General features: G+C 43.4%; 1 protein-coding gene across 1 annotated transcript in view; it reads left to right on the top strand.

Annotated features, from left to right (window-relative positions):
- Nucleotides 1-27,969, top strand: part of LOXL2 (lysyl oxidase like 2) — a 408,112-nt gene that overhangs the window by 56,097 nt on the left and 324,046 nt on the right. Inside the window, exon 2 of the mRNA XM_069214120.1 lies at nucleotides 605-1,049. Within this exon, the coding sequence (XP_069070221.1) occupies nucleotides 698-1,049 (352 nt within the window). The 5' untranslated portion in view covers nucleotides 605-697. The remainder of the gene's footprint in view (nucleotides 1-604; nucleotides 1,050-27,969) is intronic.

Here is a 27,969-nt window from a genome sequence, read left to right as displayed (position 1 = left end):
CTCTGTTACTGCCACTGAGTGAAGCACCACTTTTCTTTATATGTCAAACCTCCAATACTACAATCATTGTCAAAACATGAGAATGGAATCAACATTAATAATTATAGTGATCCAGAAAATCTCATTGTTTTGCTCTGTTAAATGCTATGTTTAACATTAAACATTCAGATAAAAATCTGGGTAGTGAAATTCTAAAGCATTATGTAAATTGTAATAACAAAAGAACAGTCTTGGTATGTGACTTTGTTATAATGGCATTTTCAATTTGATTAAGGTCCTGCGAATTGAATTGTCATGTCTGATTTACAGATTGATTCTCCCTCCTGACTGTTTGTTTTTATTTGGTTATTCTTCAGGACTTGGGATTGGGTATTGATCATTGTCTAATAAAATTACTCAAAATTGAACTAACAACATTATTTACCTTTCCTACTTTGTATTAACTGCTTGTTAAACAAACAGTTGCAGCACTTCAGAGAGGCTGTGAATTCTGAGCTTTAATATGCATGCTTAGTGTGTTCTTTTTTATTTGAACGTTTCAATTTTGGCTTGATAACATAATCTTGCCATTAATACTGTTGCACATATTTCTTATTATCTTTAGGAAAACATCTCTGTTAGAATTTGCACAAAGAACTACCAACTACCAACTACCAACTAGGAGAGGAGTTTGCACAAAGGAGTGTGAGCACTGAAAATGAAGCATTTCCTGGGAATCCACCACTTGCTCGCCCTGTTCTGCTCTGTATTGCTGTATCATGTGTGCTCAGCTCAGTATGAACACTGGCCATATTACCCTGAATACTATGAACACCAGCAGGAATACCAACCACCTCCAAGACCGGTGGATGTGCCAAAGATTGCCCTCCGGCTGATGGGACAAAAGAGGAAGCATAATGAAGGCAGGGTTGAGGTGTACTACAACGGAGAGTGGGGCACGGTCTGCGATGATGACTTCTCTATTCATAATGCTCATGTGGTATGCAGAGAACTGGGGTACATGGAAGCGATATCGTGGGCTCCAAGTGCCAAGTATGGAAAGGGAGACGGTAAATATTTCTGGTTGACTGTTTCTTTGCTGTTCATGATTGATTAGAGTTGCTTGCGGGGGCGGTGTTAAAATGTCACAATTTTCCTCTGCATTATTTTATTATTACACAAAGAAATGTCAGTTAGATCAAATGCTACAATATAACATTTTATATGACTGTATCGCTTTGTTAATAAAGATGAGCCATTTTTTGCAAAAAAGGAAACTTGCATATTTCCCAGTTTCCCTTAATAGTAGTCAATGAGGAAGGTATGGTCAATAACTCATGGAGTGAATGGAAAGAATCGGCAGGCTCTTATCAGATCTTCACTTACATCAAAATACTTACAATTTATTGACGAGGTTTCAATGTGCCACAAAATTCTGATTTTTGCTATACGTTTTTCCAGTGGTTCTCTATCTGTAGGAGTTTCAATAAAATAGATGTCCTACAATGATTCTATACCATGAAGGTCTGCAATTATTCTTACTGGTCATAATGTCTAAAATTCTACCACACCTACATTTTTTAATCTCATGTTTATTGGTAGTTTACAGAAACACAGAAGTTATATCGGTTGCAGATACATTGCTATTATAGACAGAAAGGAGAGTACAATACTTGCCTCTTTCTAGGAGGGTTTGATAAGTATAATTAGATGTGTAACAGCTGCCAAATTATGCACATTACATACATTGTCTGTCAGGTACTAGTGTGATGTAAGGTATGCTTAGGTTAGAATGACATTGTTGTGGTCTGAGCTCCAATTAGGATTCGTTAATCATAGCCAATAGATAGTGTAGAACTTCTTGAAATAGACAAGAACAAAAACTTTGACCAACGTTCCAACTCGAATTGAATAATCAAGTTATAACATAAAAGAAACTGGTTTGGAGCAACAGTGGATAGTGAGGAGATGAGTCTTAGTCCATGACTGAGAATCCTACAGGAGCTCTAGTGTTCACTGGACGGAGGGAATGCATGGTGGGTAATGCTATGAAGAGGCAACTGAGCAGGGAGTGCATATCAAACCCTATAGCGATTGTTCACACGCCTGACCTTAATAAGTAAACTTACAAGGAGACGTGAATAGGTTGATGAACCTTTTGACTTGCAATTAAGATGTTCCCACCCTAGATCCAGTACAGGCAGATCAATAATCAATAATTAATCATCAACACCAATAATCAATGACATTAGTAATCAGTAGGATTCAGTAATTGTCACACACGCCACCTTTTAGTAAAAGTTAAAATGTTTATTTCCCTATATAAACAATGCTAATGTCACTAAAGATAATCTCAAAATCAAATGATACATATACAGAAACATCACTGTCTGTCCAAATCTGCAAAAGAAACACAATCTAATCAAAGCTTGAACTACTACACATTCTAAAGTCACAGTTCAAATTAATAATAAGAACAATTGTGCAAACAATATCACATACATTAGATTCAGCAATTAAAAGACATCAGGCGTTACTCCCTAAAGCAAATTCTCATTAGTGATGATCCTTATCTAACATCAGATTAGCATCAGCATGTTGGGCTTCATGCTAAACAATTTAGTAAACACAAATTTGGAAAACATCTAACTATGGCTCTATCAAAACAGGGTGGTTGGTACCAAGAAAGAAAAAGCAAACAGGCGTGACAAACACATGGGTAAAAGAATACCTCTCCTCAATTGGATCGGCAAGCTAAGATGGTCTTCGTCATCAGGACATCAGTTTGGTCAGCAAAGCATCAAGATTCAGCATCAAAATTCAGAAAATGCAAAGCCTTTAAGCAACTTGAAAGAATAGCAGTAAACCCTCAAGAAGAATGGGGAGAATGGCGAGTGGCAAATGGCAAATGACAAATGGCAAATGCTGGTTTCTTCTCAGTGTAGTCCTGTTAAGTTAAATTTCCTAAAACTACTTCTCAAGTCCCTATTGGTCAAGGCATCGCATGTTCACACTTTGTCCAAAAAAACTAAAGCTTCAAATCTATGATTTCTACTAGTACTCGGTTCACATGTCACTAATTGGCTTCTCCTGTAATGTCCTCATTGTTCGGCTCATCAGGTAACAATATTGTTGCAGCTTACACTCCAGTCAGTGTCTCTATTGTTCTTCTCCTGAGAAAGTCAGTCTTACACACATTACACTCATAATGTTACATTTAGCAAGACCAGCATCTCCTAGCAAGCGGTTCTCATGAGAAAGACTTTTAGCTACGAGCACATTTAAACAGTACAGTGGAAAATCACAATTTAATTCTCTAGGACAGCCATTTTATTAAACGTTTAAGAAATGCAACTTGACATGAGGCCGTGAGGACTTCCGCTAAGTGAAGGTCTTACAATTATTAAACTAATACATAATGCACAGGCCTCAATATGACATATTACTACATTAATCAAACATAAGCTCCATATTTCATATTAATAAGCCATTAATAAGTACACTTCGTGAAGATTGGTGGCCACTCACCGTGATCACATTTTCAAATGCTTGCATTATTTTTCTCTATAATATTCCATTTTCTACGAAAATTTATTGCTCAAAATACATGAATATTAATATTTTTATTAGAACACCTGCGCTAGCACGATCGAGGAGTGACCACAGCCGCAGTCAGCTACCATGGGAGGGGTTAATAGCTCTTCTCTCTGCTTGTGCCGATCGCAAGGTCGTCAAGTGCCAGGATTTGAGGAAAGATGGCGAAGTTGCCCTCTACCGAGCGGAAGTTGTTCTCTTATCCATCAAGAGGCCCTGATCCAAGAAGCGCATCACTGACCTTTGTTTCTTCTGGTGCTTAAAAAAGCCCAAGACGCATGCGCCCCAGGTCGGCAGCAGCAGGAGCCCTGTACAAGATGTCAGGGCTTGCAAGACATTTATCCAAAAAAATAATAATTAGGGGTGGGCAGTTCCACATCATGTGAGAAAAAGCAGCTGCAAACAGAGAACATCATGGCAAGAAGGGGATTGGAAAGGCTCCTGGGAATATTCTATTAATTTTAGCAGAGGAGAAATAAGCTCTACGAAGTATATACAACTGAATCAATTTAACCCTGGAGTTTCAAGAGGTAGTAGAGGGGTTCTCCTGTGTCCTGAATGATTCTTTATCATCAGTTGATATCCCAAATTCTGCCACCCAGGAATTTACTAGTTATTGTAATGGGGTGTGCCTTATATATTGTTGTTCTTTATATAACAAGCGAACTCATTGTCTACCGGTTCCATAATATACATTGTGGAGAGAGGGTTGTCTGGTTCTGTGTCTGTGATTGCTCACCTAGTCAGGAGTACGTGAAGTTAGACCGTGGATTAGAATTTGTTCCTCATGCAGTCCACTTTCTTCGTTTAGTTGCAAGAAGAGCTGGAGATCTCCGTCTTGATATGTCACTAATGTTGTCCTGACCAGCTCTTTCCCATTGTGAAAGTCTCCATTTGTCCAAAAGACATTGTTGTGTAAGAAGGCCCAGTAATAATTGTCTAAGAAGCTGGGTAGCGATGTGCCACTCGAAGTAATGGAGGAGAATCCCTATCAGGCCTGGATTTAGAAAGAAGCATGTTATACTCCCCGGAGAAACAGAGGTGGGTGTTTATCTCTTCAGTTTCATTAAGGCTACCCGTGCAATAGGGCTGCTAAACAGTAGGCCTCAAAGTTGCATGTCCTAAAGCATCTTTGGTCGGTGAGGTTCTGAATATAGACAATGCTATTCTGTGCCATCTGCCTCCCCAGATGAGATAGCGCCACGGGTTATCAAGGTCACAGAAAAATCGTCAATGAAGGAACATTGGAATGTTAGCAAAATAGTATAGGAGCATTGGTAGCATCACCACCTTGGAGACAGCTACACACCCGATGATGGAAGCTGAGGGCATTCGCCAAAAGACACTAAGGCCCTGAGGTAGTTCACAGCCCTTGTAAGGTTCCCTTCTTGTATTCTGTCCTCCATGTGATGCATATTGATGCCAACGTACCTGAAGGTGTTGCCCTCTTACTTGATCTGGTCAGTGCCCAGGCATGTAGCCTGGAGAGGGGCAACATTTTGGGTCAGGGGACAGGCATAAATTCCTATTGTTACCCAAGAGCCCCAACACTACCCCGTAGTCTTTGAGGATTTGAGCAATAACTTTGAGGCCCAGTCTATGGTTACTCCAGTAAAGGAGAACATCATCTCCATACAGATTATATGGGAGCCTCGAGGAAGTGGAATGCCCCAGGTCTGACATCCCCATTACATTGTGATCGTGAATGCCTCCATGCAGTGCTTAATTTGCAAATAAAAACGTGCTGGTGCTCAAAGCCCTCCTGTTAAACCCGCGGCTGCTGCAATTAAATGTGGGAACACCAAAACTGAGGCAGCGTTCCCGAAGACATCTCGGGCCTCTTCAATCCATATAAAGCTACTCCCTGCCCCTTCAGTTCACTTTTGCAGCTTTCTGCGTTTCTACCTTTGTGACGTTTTTTCATTTTTCTCTTCCTCCGTCTTTCCCATATGTGTCTTTTGCTCTTGACGCAGAAGAATAAGCGCCGGCCCTCAAAAATAAGTGCTGGTGCTCAGCACCGGAAACAACAAGCACAAATTAAGCACTGCCTCCATGGCAAGCACGGATAGAAGGGTGGAAAGTGAGTATGTTTGGCTCTTACATCTAGCAATAACAACTAGGTCTGATATATACTGACCCAATCTGATTCCTGCCGTCAGGTGCACATAAAGCAGCTTTATCAGGCATATCAATTGTGGGCTGTACCCAAATTTACAAAGTACCTCAAAGAGATGAGTCCATTTGAGGGTATCAAATGCTTTCTACACATTGAGGGCTAGGGCCTCAGCATATAGCCACAGTTGTATGGCTGCCTCTAGAATCTTGAAGAACTGCCTGATGTTAAAGAACGTGTCCATCCGCAGGACAACGCAGCTCGGATCCCTGTGGAACAACAGATGGAAAACCTTGTGTATGCAGGCCCCCAGAGTCTTATTAAAAGGCTTACAATCTGCATTCAGGATGGAGATCGCTCTATTGGAGGCTGGGTCCACTGGGTTTTTGTGAGGTTTCAGACTATCAAGGTCTCTCTTAACGATGGGGATAGGATACCTACAACAAGGGGCTCTTGATATAATTTAAATAATTTGGGGACCAAAGTTGGTGAATATGTTTTGTGAAACTCAAGGCCATCGAGACCCATTGCTCGTTCCTTTATATCTACTTTTGTTTCCTGGGTGCTATGATGCTATGGTGGTGTCAGAGTCTTCATGAAGGTTTACCTCCAGCCTGGGCAGCTCGAAGGGACCTAGAAAATCAAACCCTGCACCACTGCAAGCAAATCGGATGGATCCACCCTGTAAAGGTGGCTATAGAATTTAAATAGAATCTGTCCAGTAACCTGCTGGGTGTGCACTATAGATCTTGTCCTCCTATCGAAGTGAAGTAGTGAGGAGGTGGTTTGTGTCCTTAGGCAAGCAGGCAACAAATGGTCTGATCTTTCAGCTTTGGAATGGGAGTGAGCGGTACATGCTGTCCAATTAAAGTGCAATCTCTTTTCTGTCAACACCGCTTCTTCCTTATACAGAGCACCAAGAGGTTTCCTAGCCCAGGGCTCAGTCACCGCCTATTATTCAGTATCCTGATACTTTGCTCAGTCAGAGACAGGTCTTTTCCTCAGGGACTTGTGGCTGCATACAATAGTCTGAATGCAGTAACCTCTAGTCACCACCTTCATTGTGTCCCATTCCAGTGCAGTTTCATCATTCTCCTTGAAGAAGTCTGTAAGCTGCATAGTTAGGGTGTCTCTGAGTTTGTAATCCTTCAACATGGAGGTGGAAATCTGCCACACCAAGGTGGTGAGAGAGGTCGTCAAAAGCCTAGACACAGCAACAAAGAATTATGTTCAGATATTTCCCTGCCTAAATAGGCGAGGTTATGACCTGGAGACAGAGCTGTGCCCAGCAAACCACTCTGTCCAAGCACACACATATGTCATAGACAATAAATAAAAGGAATAAAGGCAGGAGGTGCCATTTTGTTCTCTTAACTTAACATCAAAATTCCATTTCAAGTGTTAGCGTAAATAGACCATTTCAGAGGCATTTGTTAATGTTGTTCATTCCCAAACACTCTGGCTCTCTCTCTGCCTTGCTCCCTCTCTCTCTCTCTTTCTGCCTCTTTCTCTCTCTCTCTCTTTGTCTATTCCAGTTTTGTTTTCTCCCTTGCATATCTTTTTTGGGGCTCGCCTAAGATAGCGCATGTGCATTCTCTTGAAAGACCTTTTGTACCTTATTGGGGGCTTAGAGTATGCCCATTGCTTACCATTGCATGGCTTCATTGTCGCTCTCATTTGCTTGCTTGTTATTCATCAGCTTCAATAGGCTTCCTTCCTCTTCCATATGTCTGTCCCTCCTCTGGAGCATGGATGAATTACTGCGTGCTTTTTCAGACAATACATTTTTGTTTTTATTTAACCACTCCGAGTGTATGTGTGTTTTTCAGTTGTCTCCCTCATGTACTGCTCCCTCTTCCCTGTTTCTCTACCAGTTCTTCAAGTACACCCTCCCTCCATGGTCTTTGTGCTTTCTCCAGACCCCTACCGCCCACCTTTGGTTTTCCGTATGTTGGTCTGAGTGCTTGTCTCAGACCCTCCAGCCAACCTTCTGTTGTCCATGTGCTTGCCCCTAGCCCTCCTGCACACCCTCTATTGTCTGTCAGCTTGGCCGAGAATACTCCACTCATCCTCCGTTGTCCCTCTGCTTGCTTCCTGCCTCTCCTTCCCACCCTCTGCAGTCAATGTGGTTGCCGCTGCCCATTCCACTAACTCTCCGTTGTCTGTGTGGTTCACTGCGCCCCTCTTGTCCACTCTCCAGTGTCCATATGGTTGCTCCTGTAAACTCTTCATTGTTTGTGTGCTTGTTCCCAGCACCACCTGCCAAACTTCTGTTGTCCATCTACTGTGCCCAGACTTTCCCGGCCAACCTCTGTTGCCCACCTGTTTGAATACTTCCCTTCCCGTCCATCCTCCATTGTCGGTCTGCTTGCCCCAGTCCCTTCTACCCATCCCTCATTGCTCATGCGCCCCCCAGCTACGTTTTAGCACTGATGCATTTTGTACTCAAACTCTGAATTTGAGATGTGTAAGAGGCTACGTTTAGAGTTCTGAGGAAAAGTAGATCTGATAAAAATTGTCATACTTCAAATTTATGTTGTATGGCATACCAATATATCTAGTCAAGATATACACACATACATTGCAGGGTTATTTAGGGCACTTATCAAGTTCTTCTCTTCAGCTATAAATGGCTCAATGACCCTTCTACAAGCGCAGCAGTGACTCTAATGAAGTCCGAGTTACACAGAAAACGGCCAAGCAAGTCATTCTTAGGAAGCTGACAATAATAGTATAGTAAATCTTGCAGCACAATATTTAAGGATTGCATTAAAGATATGCGTACAATACTAAATTCACTGCTGTCATTGTAAAGCTCTCCATAAATCATAGCCTGCTATTGGCCAGATTACAAATACATCTGAAAAACCCAACTAATGGATTTGTGTATCAAAATATATCGTTGAAAGTATTTATGAGCTTCTATAAAAACGGAATCATCTTCTTCTAGTATAAGGTGTTACGTCAAATACAAAATATGGAATTTCTATGCCTTTCTTTTTATTTGATATTCCTCGAACTATCATTTTCCCACCTACAACTACATTTTGTCCCTTGACAATCTTTATGGTTTTAAAGGAACTGTATGCTTGTAAGATCATCCTAACCTGACAGTAAGCAATTCACCTAATCAACGGAAATTAAAGAAGGACATGAGTGTTTACTTCCTGTTTTTCGGTCTCCTGGAGAGATTACTAGTTCTGAAAAGCCAGGATTGAGTCAATTAGTATGTCAGGAAGAAAATGGTGCAACGCATTCCCTTCAGATGAGGAAGTGAATAAAGTATGGGCCTGACTTGGGGTTTTGCGGAGGGGTTACTCCGTCACAAACGTGACGGATATCCATCTGCTGTATTATGATTTCCATAGGAAATAATGAAATTGTAATACGGCAGACAGGATATCTGTCATGCTTGTAAATGAGTAACCCCATCTGCCAAACTCTAAATCAGGCCCTAAGGGTCTGATTTAGATATTGGAAGACAAGTTACTCTTTCACAATGGTGACGGCCATCCAGTACACCAATATCTAAATCCCAATATATCCTATGGAAGTTAGATATTAGTGTATATTTATCACCGTTGTGACGGAGTAACTTGTCTGCCAATATCTACATCAGGCCCTAAGACACAATTCTGGATCATAGTATGATTGTAATGGCTTTAAATTCTCCCAGAACATAAACTGGAAACCATGACTACTGCCACAAAGACCCTGGAGTTTATCAGATTTGAAGGATTTTCTCTGATTCTGTTAGGAAAAGAAAATATTGGATTGTGGACTATCATCAGTTGAAAAACAATTGTTTTAAAAGGGTTTGATTTTAGATTAGTCCATGCACTGAATTGCCTGCAACCTCCACCCCCTAAATATTAAGTTACCCATGTTCAAGTGACGATTTGATCTCTGAGTGACATTGAAATATGCCAAGAATTTAAAAACAAGGAGTCTAAAAGCTAGTGTTCTAATCACATTCTGTAGGATGGAGAAAAGGATATTTTTTGATGATTCAGTTGTGGGACATATCTAAGGTGGGGAAAAGTTGCTGATTTACTGTTTTTGTTTTGCAGTTTGCACAGAAAGACACATTTATTCAGTCCCATGATAAGTTCCTATTTATTCATGTGCGTTTGTGGTGTACAGTCTTCAGTGTATTACAGCACAAATCACCCTTGCAGTTTATTAATTTGGCTAAGTAGAATGTAATGTTGACGTTTGTGAAAGGAAAGCAAGGGGGAGCTTGCAAATTTGTTATCTGGTTTTTTATGAAGGACCTTGCCCCACAAGTTCATTCATCAGTGCTTGATGGACAGCTGAATCGACCTAGTGAGTTCAAAAAAGCTATTAATGAAAGCATATCTACATCTTGAAGCATTGATGGGCCCATTTAATCCCCACTGTACCTACAAGTAATAACATTCTAGAGCCTACTAGAAGTGGTGAATGAAAAGTTAACATCATCTGCCAAAAGCTGATGTTAATTAAGTTTGGATTGGTATCATGATTTCATACTATGGCTTGCCATTCACATGCACAAGTGAGGGTGAAGGTGGGAATGGGTAATAGATGTAAAATGGAAGACATATTATTTTTTAAGATATTCTATGAGAAGTGTTAAAAATAAACAGTTGATTTTTCTTAGTGAAAAACTTTGAATGTGCCTAACAAAAGCATTTCCTCCTTGGGGACAAAGGTATTCCACCAAAATATCCACTACAGAATACCGTTGGGTCTAAATATCGATTCTGAAAATATTGTGAAGGAAAGGGCATATAAGTAAATGTAGATTTACTGCTCTTACTGCGAAGTGTACACAATTATATCTTGAAGGCACATAGACATAGAATTGAGAATAGTAAATATGTACTTATCTTCACAATATTACGGTTATTGATCTGTAGACCTTAGTATTTTACCTCCAAAATATTTGTCCCTCAATATTCTGACATACAACCATAGAAAAGTTGCAGAGAATAATGGTAAAAAGACAGATACTATTATTGTAGGTACTGAGAACTAAGGTATCTCTCAGGGTTGCCCTAAAGAAAAACAAAAATGAAGTAAACGTGTATTGGTGATTTGGTATAATGCTTGCCTTCTAGATTATTTGAGTCATAGCCTATGTCATTGAAATGGTTGCAGTTCCAAACTTACTGTTTGAAAGTAGCCTTGAAAGCTACTGGCCAAACATTGAATGGACCCCTGGATAATGGCAGTCATGGGAACTAAAGGTTCTGTGATGTTGGGAATGCATTGGTGGACGGCTGTGTGTGCCTTGCCTCTTGCCAGATAAAGATGGAGTCTGTGCCAGAGATTGTGTACTTCAAGATGTAGGCAGACGGAGTCTGGAGAGTACCACCACTGTCATACAGTACAACATTGATAAATTATCTGGTGAAGAATCCTAAAGTGGAAAGTACTTATTGAATATGTCATATTACCACTACACATACTTAACTTAAGCCTGTGGTTGCGGATGGGGCCCACCTGCACTCATTATTTGAGACAGAGACTTATTTTTTATCTTTAAACTGTGATCCAGAGCAAGAGACAGGAAAGCAGAAAAGGAATAATGGAAGAGGAAGAAAAATAAAGGGCAATAGTGATGAATGATGTGAGGGTGATGCAAAGGATAATATTCACCTTCAAAAATGAGATAAAGGGGCAGGTAGTGTATGGTGGTAAATATAAAAACATAAGATATATTCAAGACTAGGCAGCTTTGGTGTTTGGCAACCCCAGCATTCAGCAGCACCAGTGACAGGCTTCTGAGAAAATGTTTAAGCCAGGGCACTTTTTCCTTTCACAAACTATGCTTTGACGACTACTTTTTGAAGGGTTTTACTTTAATGTATTTTTCTAAAGCAGGTTCATAGTTTGTTAAAGTAGATACTCTATCAGAAAGCACATGCCTTTAGTTCATCTTTTCATACTGTGTTTAGAAGCCTTTCAGTTCATTCACACAGGAAGCTAATGGATCTTGAAGTCCTACATTTGGGAATAATGCACACACTGAAACAGTTGCCCTTGGACCTGTATTGCACAACATTTTGTAAAAAATATTTAAGCATAGCTTTCAGAACAAATTGTGTGAGAGGCTTCTCCTCCCCTTAGAGACTCTTGGAGGACGCTTAGATTAAAGCTTTGAGAGATCAATGGACTCCTTGATGACATATTTAAGATAATGTGTGGGAAACATGCCATTCACCTACAAGTGAAGAAAATGCCAAAGGCTCGCACAACTAAGACAATCTCTGAAGCAAGGAATATTTTGGGTTTAGAAACTCCTGGAAGGTTTTGAAATTTAGCCAAACTATTGACTGTAAGTTAATTCATCTTAGAGAAGGAGCATTTTTTGTCAGATTTAATCTTTCCTATGTAATCTGTTCCAGCTTGTTCAAGAAACAGCCATTTCCCTGGGAGCAGCTCATTCTCCATCTGCCCTCCTTATGTCTAATCTGATGGTTGCATAGAAAGCAGTGCTAGTTCTACTGTATCCAGGCTTTCTGCGGTGTCATCACATATTGTTCACTTTTTGCTGGGCCCTATATTTGTGATGGCTTTAGAATTCTGTGCACTTTAACCCTGCTAACCAGTGGTAAAGTCCCTGTGCTCTCTTTTTTTAACACTGTTGAATTGGCATACTCCTATTTACATACATGCACCTAACATATGGTACAAAATCTACCCAGGACTTGTAAGCTAAATGTCACCAGTGGAATGCAGCACCTATTGTGCCATCCAAAACAGTGTCAGTGTAAAACATGGCTTTAGTCTTATCATTGTAGCCTGAGTGTAGCAGTTTACACATTACAATTCAACCTGCCAAAATAAACCATTTTGAGAGGTCAAAACCTCCCTTTTACATGATAATGTCTCCCCTATGGAGGGCTTGTAGTCCACAAAGTAGAGTGAATGGTATTTAAAAGTAGGACTTGTAGACATTGCATATTAACATGCCCTTTCAGTGACTAGTACCCAAAAGCTATTTTCCACAGTAGCACCCCTTGCTGTCCTATGTAGAAAACAAGAGTACAGATAAAAATCCTAATAGTGTATCTCGGATATGGGGCTAGTTAATTAAACAATGAAACAACTACAGGTATTAGAAATCCAATTCAATGGCAAAGTCAGATTTTTTTAAATAAATGTAAAGGAAAGTAACTTCTAGAAAGTTACATTTCCATGCCTGAAATTCCTGCAGGCTAAATTTGCATGATGTTCATATATTAGCGGGGGTGTGCTTGAATGGAAGGGAAACAATGTGCCAAAACCTTTCTAGTGTATCGTCTGGTCGCTGGAAAACCCCTCTCTTATTCTACCACATGCCTGTATCTGAGTTGTACATATAACACTGGTGGCACACTTGAAAGGAAGAGATCAAGGTGCCAAAACAATTCTTGCCTGTCTGCTGTCTGGTTACTGGAAACCCTTACTTTTGTTCTACTAGAATTTTGTCTCTGGGTTTATTTGTGGCTACATTGACTACCCCAAACTAGATTTTAGTGTTAGATGTGGGAGGGTTCTAGGATTACTATAGTACAATCTCCCCACACACTGACAGCCCCAAGAGCTCAAACTGTGGCTGAAGACTTTCACGTTTTGAAAATGTTCAAAGTGGGTAGGATTGGTCCCGGGAGCTTTCACCCCATTGGTTAGTGTGTGCCCAGGATTCATTTCCACCCACTAGCTCATGCTAGGCATAAATGTAGCATCTCCAGACACTTACTTCCAAACACTTTCGGGACCTGTAGAAGAACAGAAGAGGATATGACCTGCTGTCTGTGACCTGAAAAGAACCCTGAAGAACTGGACTCGTTCTCTCTTATTCCCAGGAGTTGGACTCCAAGGTCAAAGGCTGACCTTTTGGAGGGCATTTTCCTGCAACTGTCCAGCTGACCAGTGGCAACTGGATCTGGACTGGATGTGTCTTGGCCTCTGCATGACTTCCTGTGAGTCTCTAATTGATCCCTGCAAATTGTATGGGATGTTAGAAGTGTGCTCCTGTGGTGGATTGAGACTGCTAAATTTAGAAGATACAAATTTTGACTTGGTCGAACCTGGTTGATTTATCTGACCCCATCTCCATCATGGTCATTGTCATATTGAGCCTAAATCCCAGCCTACTATGAAGTGTTAATATCATTGTTACTTGTATTCCTACTGACAAATTTAAACTTCATATCTCCAGTTCCCTTATTTTATTTTTGTCATTTTGTTTATTAATTTTTACTCTGTTTTCAAATTTGGTGTGGGATTTTTATAGGCTTGTATTTTTACTTTATTACTATTTTGGTCCTGCCAAACGACTTCACACATTGCCCTAAGTCAAACATGTCTGTTCTGTGCCTTAGATAGCAGGGAGCTGAGCTCAATTTAATTTAGTGACTTTGAGGGTTCACCCGGACAAGGGTTGTAATTATTCATCCCCCTCAAAAAATTGTCCATACAATTTCTAACAATAGCCAATAATCACTAATGAAGACATTCTTTAAATTCCCTTACAACATATTTGTGAGATTTCAATGTGACATGTTATCACATGTGTAGGCTATGTCTGACTCAGTCAACCCCAAACTTCCTTGGATATTCTCCAAGTAAGGGAAAATGAGGCAGTGAGGTCTTAAGGGTAAGCTGGCCACCAAATGTAAATATTAAACACAAGAAAATCCACCCAAGAAATTGTTCCTTTGTAAATAATTGGCCACCTCCAGCCTGTCTATGGACACACAAAAAATTGTGACAGGATGCCCTCACACACCCACATACCACCAGGTGTCATTATGATGGTTAATCTACGGGGGGTCCTCATTCAGGATTTTGTAACTGTCTCTACCCAAGAGGAGTCTCTGGCATTAAGTGTTATACATGGATTTATCCATAACAACTATCGCTCCACCCTTATCAGCTGGTTTTATGACCAACCCTGTGTTTTTCCTAAAGGTTGCTAGAGCTCTCATTTCTTTGCTGTTTAGAGTGTGGAATATGCTCTTAGTATCATAATTGATATCATCAACATCCCTCAAGACTGCCTGTTCAAACGTCAGAACCTCACATGGTAGTGACTGTGCCGGGGGTTGGAAGGTCGACTTTCTCCTCAGATCAATATTCTGTTCCCCCTTTATGGCGGTGTCCCGATTCTCAAAAAATGCCTGTAATTTAATACAGCTGAAGAACTGTGCTAGTTCAGTGCAGAGAGAAAACAAGTCACTTGGTGGAGTGGGAACTAATCCCAATCCTTTCAATAGCACTCCCAGTTCCTCATCTGTGAGAATGTTTGTTCAGAGATTTACTACAGGGAGGGTCCCTGCTCATGGACACAGTGGGATCCTTTGTTTTGCTCCTCATGAGTCTCTGGGTTGGGCGTTGGTCCTCCCCCTGTACCCAGTGCGCCGGTGTGCTGCTTTTTTTCTTTCCCTCTTCCTCTGCCCCTTCCTCTGTATACAAAAAGGAGGGACTCCATGTTACAAAGGCACATTCAGTTGCATTTGTGAGTAAGGGTGAGGCCAGTATCCAAAAGGTACCATACGTGGGTTGTGGGGAGTTCCTGGATAATACGTTCTGGCAAGGCCATTAGGTCCACCTTCATCACTACTGCCACTACTTCTTTCATCACCCAAACTGAAGGTTCAGTTTAAAGGGGTGGGTCTAAATTTTGATTGGCATATCTGAAATTGGGGTGTTTGTGGATTGTCATAATATTCATCAGTTGTTTTTGGGAACTCCCTCTCGCGACTGAATTTCTGCACATCTTTCCTTAGTATTGTTAATTTCGATTGAGTAAGTACTGTGAATGGTCTGCCTTGATTTTATGAAACTTTGTCTTGAAAAAAAAGATCTCTGCAAAGGCTTTTAAATTGTTCTCGCTAGTCTGGATGCCAATCAATGGAAGGTCTGATGTCTTTTTTGCTTTGTTGATAAATAGTACAAGCCAGTCTCTTAAACATTTCCAAGCTATGAAAGACCAGTTCTTCCTAAACTCTTTGTTATTAAGAAAAATGCAGGACTCACTGGTAACAAGCAGACCTTTTGGAGCTGTGTTCTTTCTTAAGTATTCATTCATGCATACACTATGTAAAGCTGTTCTAATCTGTTCTTTTTTTGATGTTTGTGAGTGGTTCACGGCTATCTGGCTCCACCAGTGACTGTGTAATTACTGTTTCTGACAGAATCTATGAGGCATTTAGAATTTCAGCCATTGCAGCACAATATCCAACCTATCGTTTTTAAATAGCGTGTTTGTTTGTTATTTTCTAAGTACTGAGGAATCTAGGAAAGTGCGGGACGACAATGGTCAGCTCAAATTTAATGTGGCACTGATAGGGGTACATGCCACATTATGATCCGTGTTCCGTCCTGGCGAATGCCAGGGACTCTTGTGGGCAAGAAGCAGAAACATGTTGACAGTCTATGTGGGAATTGGGGATTGGTTCCCCTAGTCTCCACACTGCTTTTAGTACCAAGTGATATCTCATTCAAATGAGGTAGTTTTGATTTACCGCACTGGTTTTTAACCTGTTCATATCACAGGTTCACTAGTTAGGTAGAAATGCCTCCTTGACCATAAAGCTTAGGCCTGCTCTTCATCAAAGAGGTTTTTTGAAGAGTGAGGGGAATCCTATGATTAAGCATAACACTTGATTGTGTGTGAGGAGATCCCGTCACAATTTTTTTTGTATCCATCGATAGGCTTGAGGTGGACGATTGTAAACAATTTCTTCGGTGGCTTTTCTTGTTTTTAACATGTCTGACTCAGACCACATGTTAATAATGACAACTTGAGTGATCTGTCTGACTCTAATGCACTAACATGCATTTGAATTCACATTTGTACATATTGGGTCCAGTCAATGTGCAAGTGGTTAGAGAATCAGCTTATTCTTGTTTATTCTCTTTTTTGCTCACTGCTGCAGCATCTTTTTTTAAGCATTCTCTGTGAATTGAAAAAGCTTGTCTAATGGATGGGAATATTTTCTTTTCATCCTGTCTTCTATGACTCCTCCAATATCCTCCAGTCTCCCCACCAATGGAGAACCTCCCATCATTCTATTGGCTCAAAAAAACAACATATACAAATTACGAGCTTTATTTAGAAATTGGCGGACAGGGTAGTCCACCCTAAATGTGGCGAAGTACAGTATCCACTAAAACCTAGGTCTGCTCCTTCAATTATGAGTTGGTCAGACTGTGAGTTTGCTCACTGGCTCCTCCATCTGAAAACTTACTTCAATGGGCCATTGGAGTAAGGGCACTAGACCACCTGCACTTTTTAGAGCAGATGGTCTGTTGCCCTTTTTCTGTCCATCACTGCCATGAGCAGAAAAAACAAATACTGACCCTCACACCTCCATTTTTTGCTTTTCAGAAGAAAACTCCTGCTTTAGGAGTTTGTTTTTTAAAACACAACAGTTTGGAGAAATGCCATTAGAAACACGGTAAGCACAAGCCAAGCTTTTTGTGCCTTCACTGGAGCTGCCATAGCTGTGAATCCTGTGAAGACGCAGAGATTACAGCATGGCTAGGGAGTTGTCAAGGTATGGCAGACAGAAGTCTGGTCAAGATGATGCAGGTAATGACCTCCACCACCTTGACAGACAGCGGCCCTCCCACTATATCTTAACTCAGGTTGTAAGACTGGGACACCGTGTGCCCCCCCTCCCGGGCCAATCTCTGCCACAGGGACAGGCCCTCTAAATGCATTTTTTTTGGGGTGGGGGGAGGACATGCAGCACCAGGCTCCCACAAAGCCCCGGGGACTGCCTCCTTCCTAGGGTGAATGCTTAATTAAATGAAGGGTGGCTGCCCAGACCCCCCTTAGCACCCCTCCCCAGGCTGTTCTCAGCACTGGGGACCTCACCCTCCAGGACCCGGCCTAAACATTTAATGTTTGGGTGGGAGGGGCCACACAGCCCCTCTCCCCAAGCCACCCTCCTCCCTGGGGAACCCATCCCCTGGGGCCCAACCTATACATTTTATGTTTTTTGGGGGTGAGGGGCCCGCATGGCCTCCGCCTCCAGGCTGATCTCAGCCTCTGGGACACCATTCCCCTGGGCCCAGCCATGTCACCTAGGTGACCCCCAGGGCACCCAGTAACTACCATTAGGTTCTGCTGGGGGAGCCTTAAGGCCCCCGTGGTCCCAGCTGGCTGAAGGCCTCCTGTGGGAGCGAGTATTGCTGTCACAGAGAAGAAGTTGCCAAAGATACAGCTCTCTCTCTCTGAGAGCAATAGTTTTCTCTGTTTCCCTGCATGCATGTCTCCAGGAAGGGAAACAGAGGAAACCTCCTCTTCCATTTCGTTTGACAGCTCTTGCTGGAACTTATGGGTTTGCTTTTACTTGGTGGGAGCTGTCAGCTCCAACTAAGTCAGAGCAAACAGCTATGTTGCGAGGGTGGGCACCCCAGGACATAGCAGGAGCTGGCCCTGGGCGGTCCCCAGGGCCATCTATGGCTCTTCAATGGGGGTCACATGGCCCTCCTTCACCTTATTTAGCCTCTGGGAGGTGATGGACACTGGGGCTGTGGGGGCACGTGCCTCTCTGCATTCCTAATCTACTTAGCCCTGGGGAAGTGGTGGTCTCCAGGGCTGTGGGAGGGGGCCATTCAGCCCCCCCTTATTCAAAATTTGACATACCCCTGGGACCTGGCTACCTGGGAGCTTCTCTGTGTTGTTTTTTTAATTTTCAGTGGATCCACGGATCAGCCCAGTCTCCCACCAAGCACTTAAAAAATTGTTTTTCTCTCTGGCGGGGTCCCTGTAGGACCCCAGCACCAGAGCTAAGGGGTCAGGATATCCCTACCCTGGCCCCTTTTCTTTTTTTCAATCCTTTATTCTGGGACTCAGATGAAGCAGCATCCCAACATGGCTGCCAACACTTCCTTGTTGAAGTATTGGCAGCCAATCAGATCTCAGCACAAGATTGGCAGGGTTTGTGAGACCTTCACATCTTAATATATACAAATTCAGTTTTTCTTTAATATTTCCAAAACTTTTGAATGCATTTACACCAAATAACAAAGTGTGCTTTCTGGACCAAGAGCTACCTTTCTGCCACATTTGGTGTAATTCCATCCAGTAGTTCGGGTGTTATTCCTGTTCAAAATCGCTATGGGAATTAAAATGGGAAACTCAACTTTTTTTACCCCACTTTTCCTCGACCCCTGATTGATGGAACACCCTGAAACTTTTCAAACAGCAGCTGACGTGAGCGTCAAATATTTTTGGGAACATTTTGTGAAGCTTCATCAGCCGGCACCAAAGACATAGGCAAGTAAAAAAATATTTTTTCTATAAGAACTAGGTCCTAACTATAACAACTTAGAGGCGCCCACCCCTACGTAACATTATAATATAATTAATATATATGTTTTCAAACCTTCTCCAAAGGAGCAGCTCCACCGCGTAGAGGGTGTCCGTCAAATGTGGGGGGGGGAGCGAAACCAGCGACCACATGCACAGTCTTAAAAAGAAGATAGGCGCTCACAGGGTAAAGAGTTACAAATGTTTAATTTCACCAAACGTGAAGACTTGTTTCGGTTAGTCAAGCCTTTTTCAACGCAAGTGACACCAACAAAAGATTCTCTTTTTATAAAAAAGCACAATCCATCACATGACACACAATCAAAACATTAAGAATGAACTTGTGGTCAACAGGGATAGAAATCACAAAAAGAACGTGGCAGCCATCTTAAAGTGAAGGCATGCCTATGATTTTTTATGATATTGCACATTCGAAGATCTTCATCACTGTACATTATTAATATATTACATTTCCCATCTCAAATAGCCCAAAATGTGTTATTGTGGTTGGCCCACAGATTTACATATATGTGTGGTCGAGCAGCTTTGTCATTCTTATGTATACACTGGCTTCCCGATTAAGACACCTGGGTTCCCCCGTCCCACCAAACAAGAGAATAATCACAAAATATATATGATCAAAGATTTATAATTAAAATTCATCACCTCGTGTCTGTGGAGGAAGCTTAATCAGGGCATTCAGTCAATAACAGTGTCATTTGTACTCATCAGGCACCTCTTGTCTCCCCAGAATGATCACTCAAGCCGTGAATCGACTGCCCCACAATCAGTCTGACCTGATGACCGCCCACTATCTTATCTCTCTTCACCATCAGTAAAATGTCACATTTCTGAGATTGGGATTTCTCCCTAGCACTCTATAATACAGTCGGGTTATACCCCCTCCCTCGGAATCTCTCTAGCGTCATATTCTCTGCTACTTGGTAGTCCCCCTCTGTTGTGCAGTTACATCTCATTTGCAGTAGCTCCCCATAGGGAATACTGTTTTTTAAGTACACTTTTTAAATAAAGAAAAGACACCTCTGTTTGACGCAGACTGCTCGTAAAATGCAAATTCAGATTATTATGATTCGAGGTATCAATGGAGTTCTCAGCTGCTTGTCTAGTCCCTCTCCAACATATGAAGAGGTCATTTATATAACAAGCTCAAAGTGCCAGGATGTCCATCCACTCTATGTATTCCTTTACTCATGCCCCTCCCACCATCCCACGAGCAGGTTTGCATAGCTGGGGGTGAAACACTTGCCCATAGCAGTAACCTGCCTCTGCCTATAAAATAGCCCTGCAAATGTTAATATATTGTTATGCAGACAGAATTCAATCATCTGGAGAAGCATGATATTATGTTCATGCAATCTAAGGGGTCCAGTTCATAGGAATGCCTCCACTGCTCATTTATAAACTTGTGATGTCCAGTTTAATCAACCATAATTCATTCTCCCAGTTGATGCCATTAAGAAATCTTAGAAAATCTTTTGTGTCCTTAATGTAGGAACTTACATTTCTCACAAAGGGAAACAAAAAGGAATCTATGTATGTAGATGCATTTTCAACTAAGCTGGATTTGATCAAGACTATTGGTCTTCCTGATAGTGTGATGGTATTTTTGTGAATTTTAGACAGATGGTAAAATATCAGACTTTGAGGGTCATTCTGACCCTGGCGGCCGGTGGCCGCCAGGGCCACCGACCACGGGAGCACCGCCGACAGGCTGGCGGTGCTCCAATGAGCATTCTGACCGCGGCGGTTCAGCCGCGGTCAGAAGCGGAAAGTCAGCGGTCTCCCGCTGACTTTCCGCTGCTCATTGGAATCCTCCATGGCTGCGGAGCGCGCTCCGCAGCCATGAGGATTCTGACCCCCCCTACCGCCATCCAGTTCATGGCGGGAAAGCCGCCATGAACAGGATGGCGGTAGGGGGGGTCGCGGGACCCCTGGGGGCCCCTGCTGTGCCCATGCCAATGGCATGGGCACGGCAGGGGCCCCCGTAAGAGGGCCCCAAAATGTATTTCACTGTCTGCCTTGCAGACAGTGAAATACGCGACGGGTGCAGTAGCACCCGTCGCACCTTCCCACTCCGCCGGCTCGATTACGAGCCGGCATCCTCGTGGGAAGGTCGTTTTCCCCTGGGCTGGCGGGCGGTTTAACTGGAACCGCCCGCCAGCCCAGGGGAAAACTCGTAATACCCGCCGCGGTCTTTTGACCGCGGCGCGGTAATTTGGAGGGCGGGATCCTGGCGGGCGGCCTCCGCCGCCCGCCAGGGTCATAATGAGGCCCTTTGTGTAGAGGTATATTTCAAGTACTGATATTCCTAAAAATCCAGTACCTCTCGATCTTTCCAGAAGTCTAGAAAGTCATGAAAGAGAAGAATACTCTGTGGGTAATCATTCCTATCAATAGGCTCATGCCCCCTGATATCCCTCAGTTCCCTTAAAGGTGGCTCTTTGTAGTATACCTAAGTACCCAAGGCCTGCTGTTGTTGTTTAATCAAATCCTTGCCCCTCCAACTGTCCCCTCTTCCTCTGTTTTCTCAGCTCCTTAATAACAGTTTCATGAAACTTGTCATCCTGTTTAGTTTGGGGAAAAGAGTTGACTTTGGTCTGAAATTTCTGGTACCACTCGATTGGCTGATACCCTCTTGTTGGAGGATAGTGATAATCTTATCTGTGTCAAAATCATGTGTTCCAGGTGATGAATCATGAAGGCTTTGCAAAGATAGAAAGGCCTCTAGATCTTCTCCCATGAGATTATCCCTTACACTGTACAGCCACTACTTAAGATATTATGCTCAAAGGAGTGCCCAAAGTCTCCTGGGAACCGCATGGGGATCCTCAAGCTAAAAATGCTGTTCCCTGCATGCAGGAACAAATCCCTTCATCTATATTCATCTTCCTGCTTGACAGCGGGCAGGAAAACAGATGAAAAGTCCGCTTCCACCGAGCGGGAGCAGTATTCCTGCTTCTGCCCACTGGGAGTGGACTTACAGTTTGCTCTCGCTTGGTGGGACCTGTCAAAGCTCATACCAAATGAAAGCTGTTAGAAATGGGGTCTCTTGTTGGCAGTCAGTTTGCACCCTGTTTAAGTAGGGACCCTCTCTCTAGTGAGGATTAGGGAGAAACCCACTCTGATAACCCCTGGTCACCCCCTTGGTAGCTTTGCACAAGCAGTCCGGCTTATCTCAGAAGCAATGTGTAAAGCATTTGCACATAACACACAGTAATAAGTGAAAACACTACAAACTGACACCACACCAGTTTTAGAAAAATAGCCAATATTTATCTATATAAAACCAGACCAAATATGATCAAAATGCAACATACAGTAATAACAATATGAATTCTGCAAGATTTACTCAAAAATACTGTTCCTTGGAGTGGATAATTCGTCCTGGGGCTATTACAATGTTGTGATCAACAAAACCAACAGTTCAGGCCGGCTGCGGCGTTGTGGGCCAGCTACGGTGTCGGGAAGACCCACAAACAGTACCTTGGATTTGCAGGGCGTTGTGATCCTCACGGTGAGCTCCGGAGAACGGCGTCACTGACGTTGCGGTGTTGGTTCCGGATTTGGTGCAGGAATCATCGAGCCCTTGAGGTCACACACGTTGCGGATTGAACTCCAGGCTGATGAAGTTAGATGCGCCAGCGTGGATGGTGGTGGGGCTGCGGTGCAAAGCGGGATGATGCGATGCGCGATGCCCACTTGTCGCGGTGCAGGCAGCGACTCGTGATGGTGTCCAGCGGCGTAGTTGAGACCAGGGCTGCAGTGTGAAGCGGGGTGGACAACGTGCGGTGTGCACAGGTCACGGTGCAGGCAGTGGCGTCGTCGTTGCTGAAGCGCTGTCGTTGGTAGGTCCAAGCCAGAGGTGCGGGACGGGACGGTGCTTTGCTACCCTCACGAGCGGTGTCTACAGTTCAGGGTGCAGGCAGGATGCCTGGTGACGACACAGGAGTCGATGGTGCTGGCGTCGGTGGACCGGGGCTGTGGTGCAGGACGGGACGGTGCTTTGTGTACCTTGCGAGGATTGTCCACAGGCCACGGTGCAGACAGCAGTGCCAGTGTCAGGAGGAGCGTCGTCGTCGGGGATGCCCAGGCTGCGGTGTGAGCAGGCGATGTGGGAGTGCAGGGCCCACAGGTCGCAGGGCGGGCAGTGGCTCGGTGAAGTCGTACAATGATGCCATTGGGGAGACCAGGGTCGCGGTGCGAAGCGGGGCAGTGCGACTCCGTGTGGCATCGGCAGGTCATGGTGCAGGCCAGTGGCGTCATTGGTGGCGTTGCAGTAGTTTTTCCTCTTGAACAGCACAAAACACACAGTTCCCAGTGCTGCAGGTCGAGGAAACTGAAGTCTCGGGTGTCCCTGAGACTTCCAACTGGAGGCAAGCTCTACTTAATTTTCTCAAGCAGGACACACAGCAAAGTTCACCCTTTGCACTCTTTTCAGGCAGAGGCAGCAACTGCAGGCCAGTCGAGCAAAGCAGCACAGCAGAGAGACAGTACTCCTCCTTCAGCTCTTCAGCTCTCCTCCTGGGCAGAGGTTCCTCTAGATTCCAAAAAGATTCTAGAAGTCTGGGGTTTTGGGTCTTCTTCTTATACCAAGTTCTGCCTTTGAAGTTGGCAAACTTCAAAGCAAAGTCTCAAGTGTTTGCAAGATCCGTCCTTGTCCAGGCCAGGCCCCAGACACTCACCAGGGGGTCGGAGACGACATTGTGTGAGGGCAGGCACAGTCCTTTCTGGTGTGAGTGACCACTCCTCCCCTCTCCTCCAGCAGAGATGGCTAATGAAAATATGCTGGCTACACCCCAGCCCCTTTGTGTCACTGCCTAGAGGAGAGGTGTGAACAGCCCAACTGTCAAATTGACCCAGATGGGGAATCCACAAACAGGCAGAGTCACAGAATGGATTAAGCAAGAAAATGCCTATTTTCTAAAAGTGGCATTTTCAAACTAACAATCTAAAAACCAACTTCATGAAAATATGTATTTTTAAATTGTGAGCTCAGAGACCCTAAACTCCACCTTTTTATCTGCTCTCAAAGAGAATCTGCGCTTTGAGGATATTTAAAGGCAGCCCCCATGTTGACCTATGAGAGAGATAGGCCTTGCACAGTGAAAACCGAATTTGGCAGTATTTCACTGTGAGGACATATAAAACATACTAGTATATGTCCTACCTTAAACATACACTGCACCCTGCCCATGGGGCTACATAGGGCCTAACTTAGGGGTGCCTTACATGTAGTAAAAGGGAAGGTTGAGGTCTGGCAATTGGGTACACTTGTCAAGTCGAATTGGCAGTTTAAAACTGCACACAGAGACGCTGCAATGGCAGGTCTGAGTCATGTTTTCAGAGCTACTAATGTGGGTGGCACAACCAGTGCTGCAGGCCCACTAGTAGCATTTGATTCACAGGCCCTGGGCACCTCTAGGGCACATTACTAGGGACTTATTAGTAAATCAAATATGCCAATTATGGACAAACCAATCCACAGTACAATTTATATGGGGAGCACTTGCACTTTAGCACTGATTAGCAGTGGTAAGGTGCACAGAGACAATAAACCAGCAAAAGTAGAGTCCAAAACCAGGATATCAGATGGCAAAAAGACAGGGGAGACACACTAAAAGGCTGCCAGATCTAACACATGTCCCCTCCAGCTGAGAGTAGGGGGAATTACCCAACCCCTGGGGAGTCCTCTTCGCTAAGGCGGAAGAACCTGGACAGACCATCAGAGTTGCCGTGTTCTGTGCCAGGGCGGACCCCTTTTACATTTTTTTACTATTTGCTCCAGGGTGATGATGTTCTCTGGGGATGTGCCCCCCCATGCCCCCAATTTCTGCAACACCCCAGGGAGGTGGTGGCCCCTGGGGCTGCTGAGTCCTGAAACTGACCCCCTTTACATTATTACTATTTGCCCCGTGGAGGTGGTGGCCCCCGGGACCACGCAGCCCCCTGCATCCAATTTCTTCATGCCCCAGGGAGGTTGTGGTCCCGGGGGCTGTGGGGTAGACTGTCTGGCCTCCCCCACATCAGAAAATAGTTTTGCCCCTGGGGCCCCCAGGGTGAGTGGGGGTCGCACAACACCCCTGCGCCAAACTTAGTAAATGCCCTAGGGAAGTGGTGGTCCCCGGGGATGTGGAAGGGCCAGGAGGGCCCCTATCAAACAATACCCCGAGGAACTGGCCCACTGAGAGGCTTATTAAATAACAAACTCGGGAGCCCGCGCTTGATTTTGTTTTGTTTTTTCCTGCAAATTTGTGACGTCACGATTTCGTGGACATTTTTTTTTAAAATAAAAATACTTTTTTCTCTGGGGGGGGACCCTCTAAGGGGTCAGGGTGACTCTACCCTGGCCCCTTGTCTTTTTTTTAACACTTTTTTGTGGGACTCGGCTCAAGCCAAGTCCCAAGGGTCTGCTAATACTTCCTGGTTTAAAGTGTTAGCAGCTAATCAGAGCTGTGCATTTCCATCCACAAGCTCATCATTATTCACAAAGTATTTGCGATCACAGGTATACAATCATCTCTGATTTTATAACCTAAGGCCTGGAATAATGAAACTGCTTAAAGAATTCACTGTGAGTTGCTGGCTTTGCTTTTTCTTCCCGTTTATATAACCTGTTGGGAGTGCGCTTTCACATGAGGACAACTTTGTTTTTGATAATTAACCGGCCTGTCCAGCCGGGAAAGCAGCACCACTGCACATCGAAGCAGGTCTGTGTGACTAAAAATGGATTGTCTCATAAGAGCAATCAGGTTGGGATATTCACAGCAAATCTGACAATTTTACTTTGGATTCACCTACAAAGGTTTTGCACTTTGGTTCATTATTTCGTTTGGCTCCAGCAACCCACTCGGGGCAAAATGAAAAAATTGCAGGACCACCACAACCAGCATGCACTGTTACTCACTTGAGAGGCCCACTGGGGCGGACTGGTATTTAAAGAGACTAATCAGGTGCCTGTAATTAGACAAGCTGAAGCCATAGTAAGAAAGAAATGCCTGGAACGCTTCCAGCACTGGCTGCACCTACGCAACCCTTTTATATTTCACGTGTCCAGAGATGATTTTATAACCTAAGGCCTGGAATAATGAAACTGGTTAAAGAATTCACTGTGAGTTGCTGGCTTTGCTTTTTCTTCCCGTTTATATAACCTGTTGGGAGTGCGCTTTCACATGAGGACAACTTCGTTTTTGATATATGTATATATATATATATATATATATATGCATTGTGTAGGGATAGTATAGAGTGGTAAGGGTATTTTTAGGGTTTACTACATATATAAAGTTAGGGGATAAACTTGCCTCACAATACTTACCTTGCGTGGGAAAGGCATGCGTAGTAAAGGCATACACACAGTAAAGGCATGCCAGAGCTGGCTGCCTGAGTTTTAGCACAATGATTTTATTTATTTGTTTAAACTGCTTTTTGGGGCAGGAGAACACTAAACAAACAGGAAAAAATAAGAAAGCCTAGCAAGCCCAGGGGATGATGTGCTTGGTCTGCTGCTATATCGCTTTCACAGACCTCCTAACTCACCAGGCTGCAACAATTACACAATCAAGCAGATAGAATGTTTATACAGATTAATATGTCCTGATTCCAGTACTGGATGCCTTCTACTGCCTTCTGGTGTAATACACAATCACATTTAAAACTCTCTACATTATCCATGAAGATTCCTGACGCAGCGTGAGCTTTCAGCAAAACCTGATATCATCCTCCACCCATCTAATCCAACACCCATCTTCCAAAAGACCTAAAACAAATCTGTAACTTAGTCCAAAACGTTTTCTGACCCAAATTCCCATTAAAATAAAAAAAAGACTCTTGTAAAGAGTTATTTAAAAAAGGTTACAAGTTGGCACATACCTTCCTCTAAGGGTCGTGATCGAAGATTGCCCATTCTGGGAGCAGAGCTGACAACTGGCTACACTCTTACTGTGGTACTGCTGTAATTCCACTTAATATGTAAATGTTTTGCTTTTCTTTAGGTGTCTGATGTTGCCAAGGTGCCATGCAGCACTATGGAATTCTCAGAAATAAACCAATAAATAAATAAATATGATTGATTGTGTCCAAATTAGGGGTGTGTGAAATTTTAATTATGGATGTATAGTTAAGGAAATACGAGAATTTCCAGCCAGTGGGTAGTTTGGGGAGATCCACTATTGTCCTTCAACTGTACTGTTCCACTGTCCCAGCTGCAGCACTACCTAGCACCCTCTGGAGATGATCAATGGGAAGCTTGACTCCGAGGCCATGTTTTCATTTCACTGGTGTCCCACCCCGGGACCTCTAAGTAGAAGGGAATGATGGATGGAGAGGAGGGACATTCCACCTCATCGTCTATCATTTCCTGAAGGAGGAGGTCTCTGAGGGACATCCCTGATTTTAGAAAAACGAAGAAGGACTCAGCTGCACCCTCCTAAGGTACTCTGCCAGTAAATGCCAGGCATGGTAGCCCAAAGAGGTGTTCTCATGCATGTCAGGAGGGGAAGCGGGGTTGTGATGATGTGCGGGTGTCAGGGATGTATGAATAGACACCGAGAGCACTCAGCATAGTCTGGGCTTCATGTGCAGATGCATTCATTTTTCCGTGAGACAGCAGGGTGCATGTTTTTAAAACAGGGCACATGGTGGATGGCTGCTAAGTGCCATCAGTCCTCTGTTGCAGTTAGCTGCCCCTCTTTGTTTATGCCACTGGAGCTCTATGCTTTGCTTACAGCCCTAGTTAAAAGATGCATTGGCAAAGCCAATAGTTTGCACATTTGAAAGAGTTAGTCAACCTTTTGCCGTTGCCAGTGTTTTTACCAACGTGGAACAGCTTTGGCAAAAATGAATTCATGCATCACCACAAATCTACACATTTATGTGTCCTGATAATATGATGTTTTTTGTTTTTTGTTAAATATTTTCTGTTTCGAGATAGCGGACGCCCGTCTTCTTGGAGGATTTTTTAAACAAA

The sequence above is a fragment of the Pleurodeles waltl genome, chromosome 11 (genome assembly GCF_031143425.1).
Source record: "Pleurodeles waltl isolate 20211129_DDA chromosome 11, aPleWal1.hap1.20221129, whole genome shotgun sequence".
Taxonomy (NCBI): domain Eukaryota; kingdom Metazoa; phylum Chordata; class Amphibia; order Caudata; family Salamandridae; genus Pleurodeles; species Pleurodeles waltl.
The sequence above is the reverse complement of the archived record's forward strand: the minus strand, read 5'-3'. Positions and strand labels throughout refer to the sequence as shown.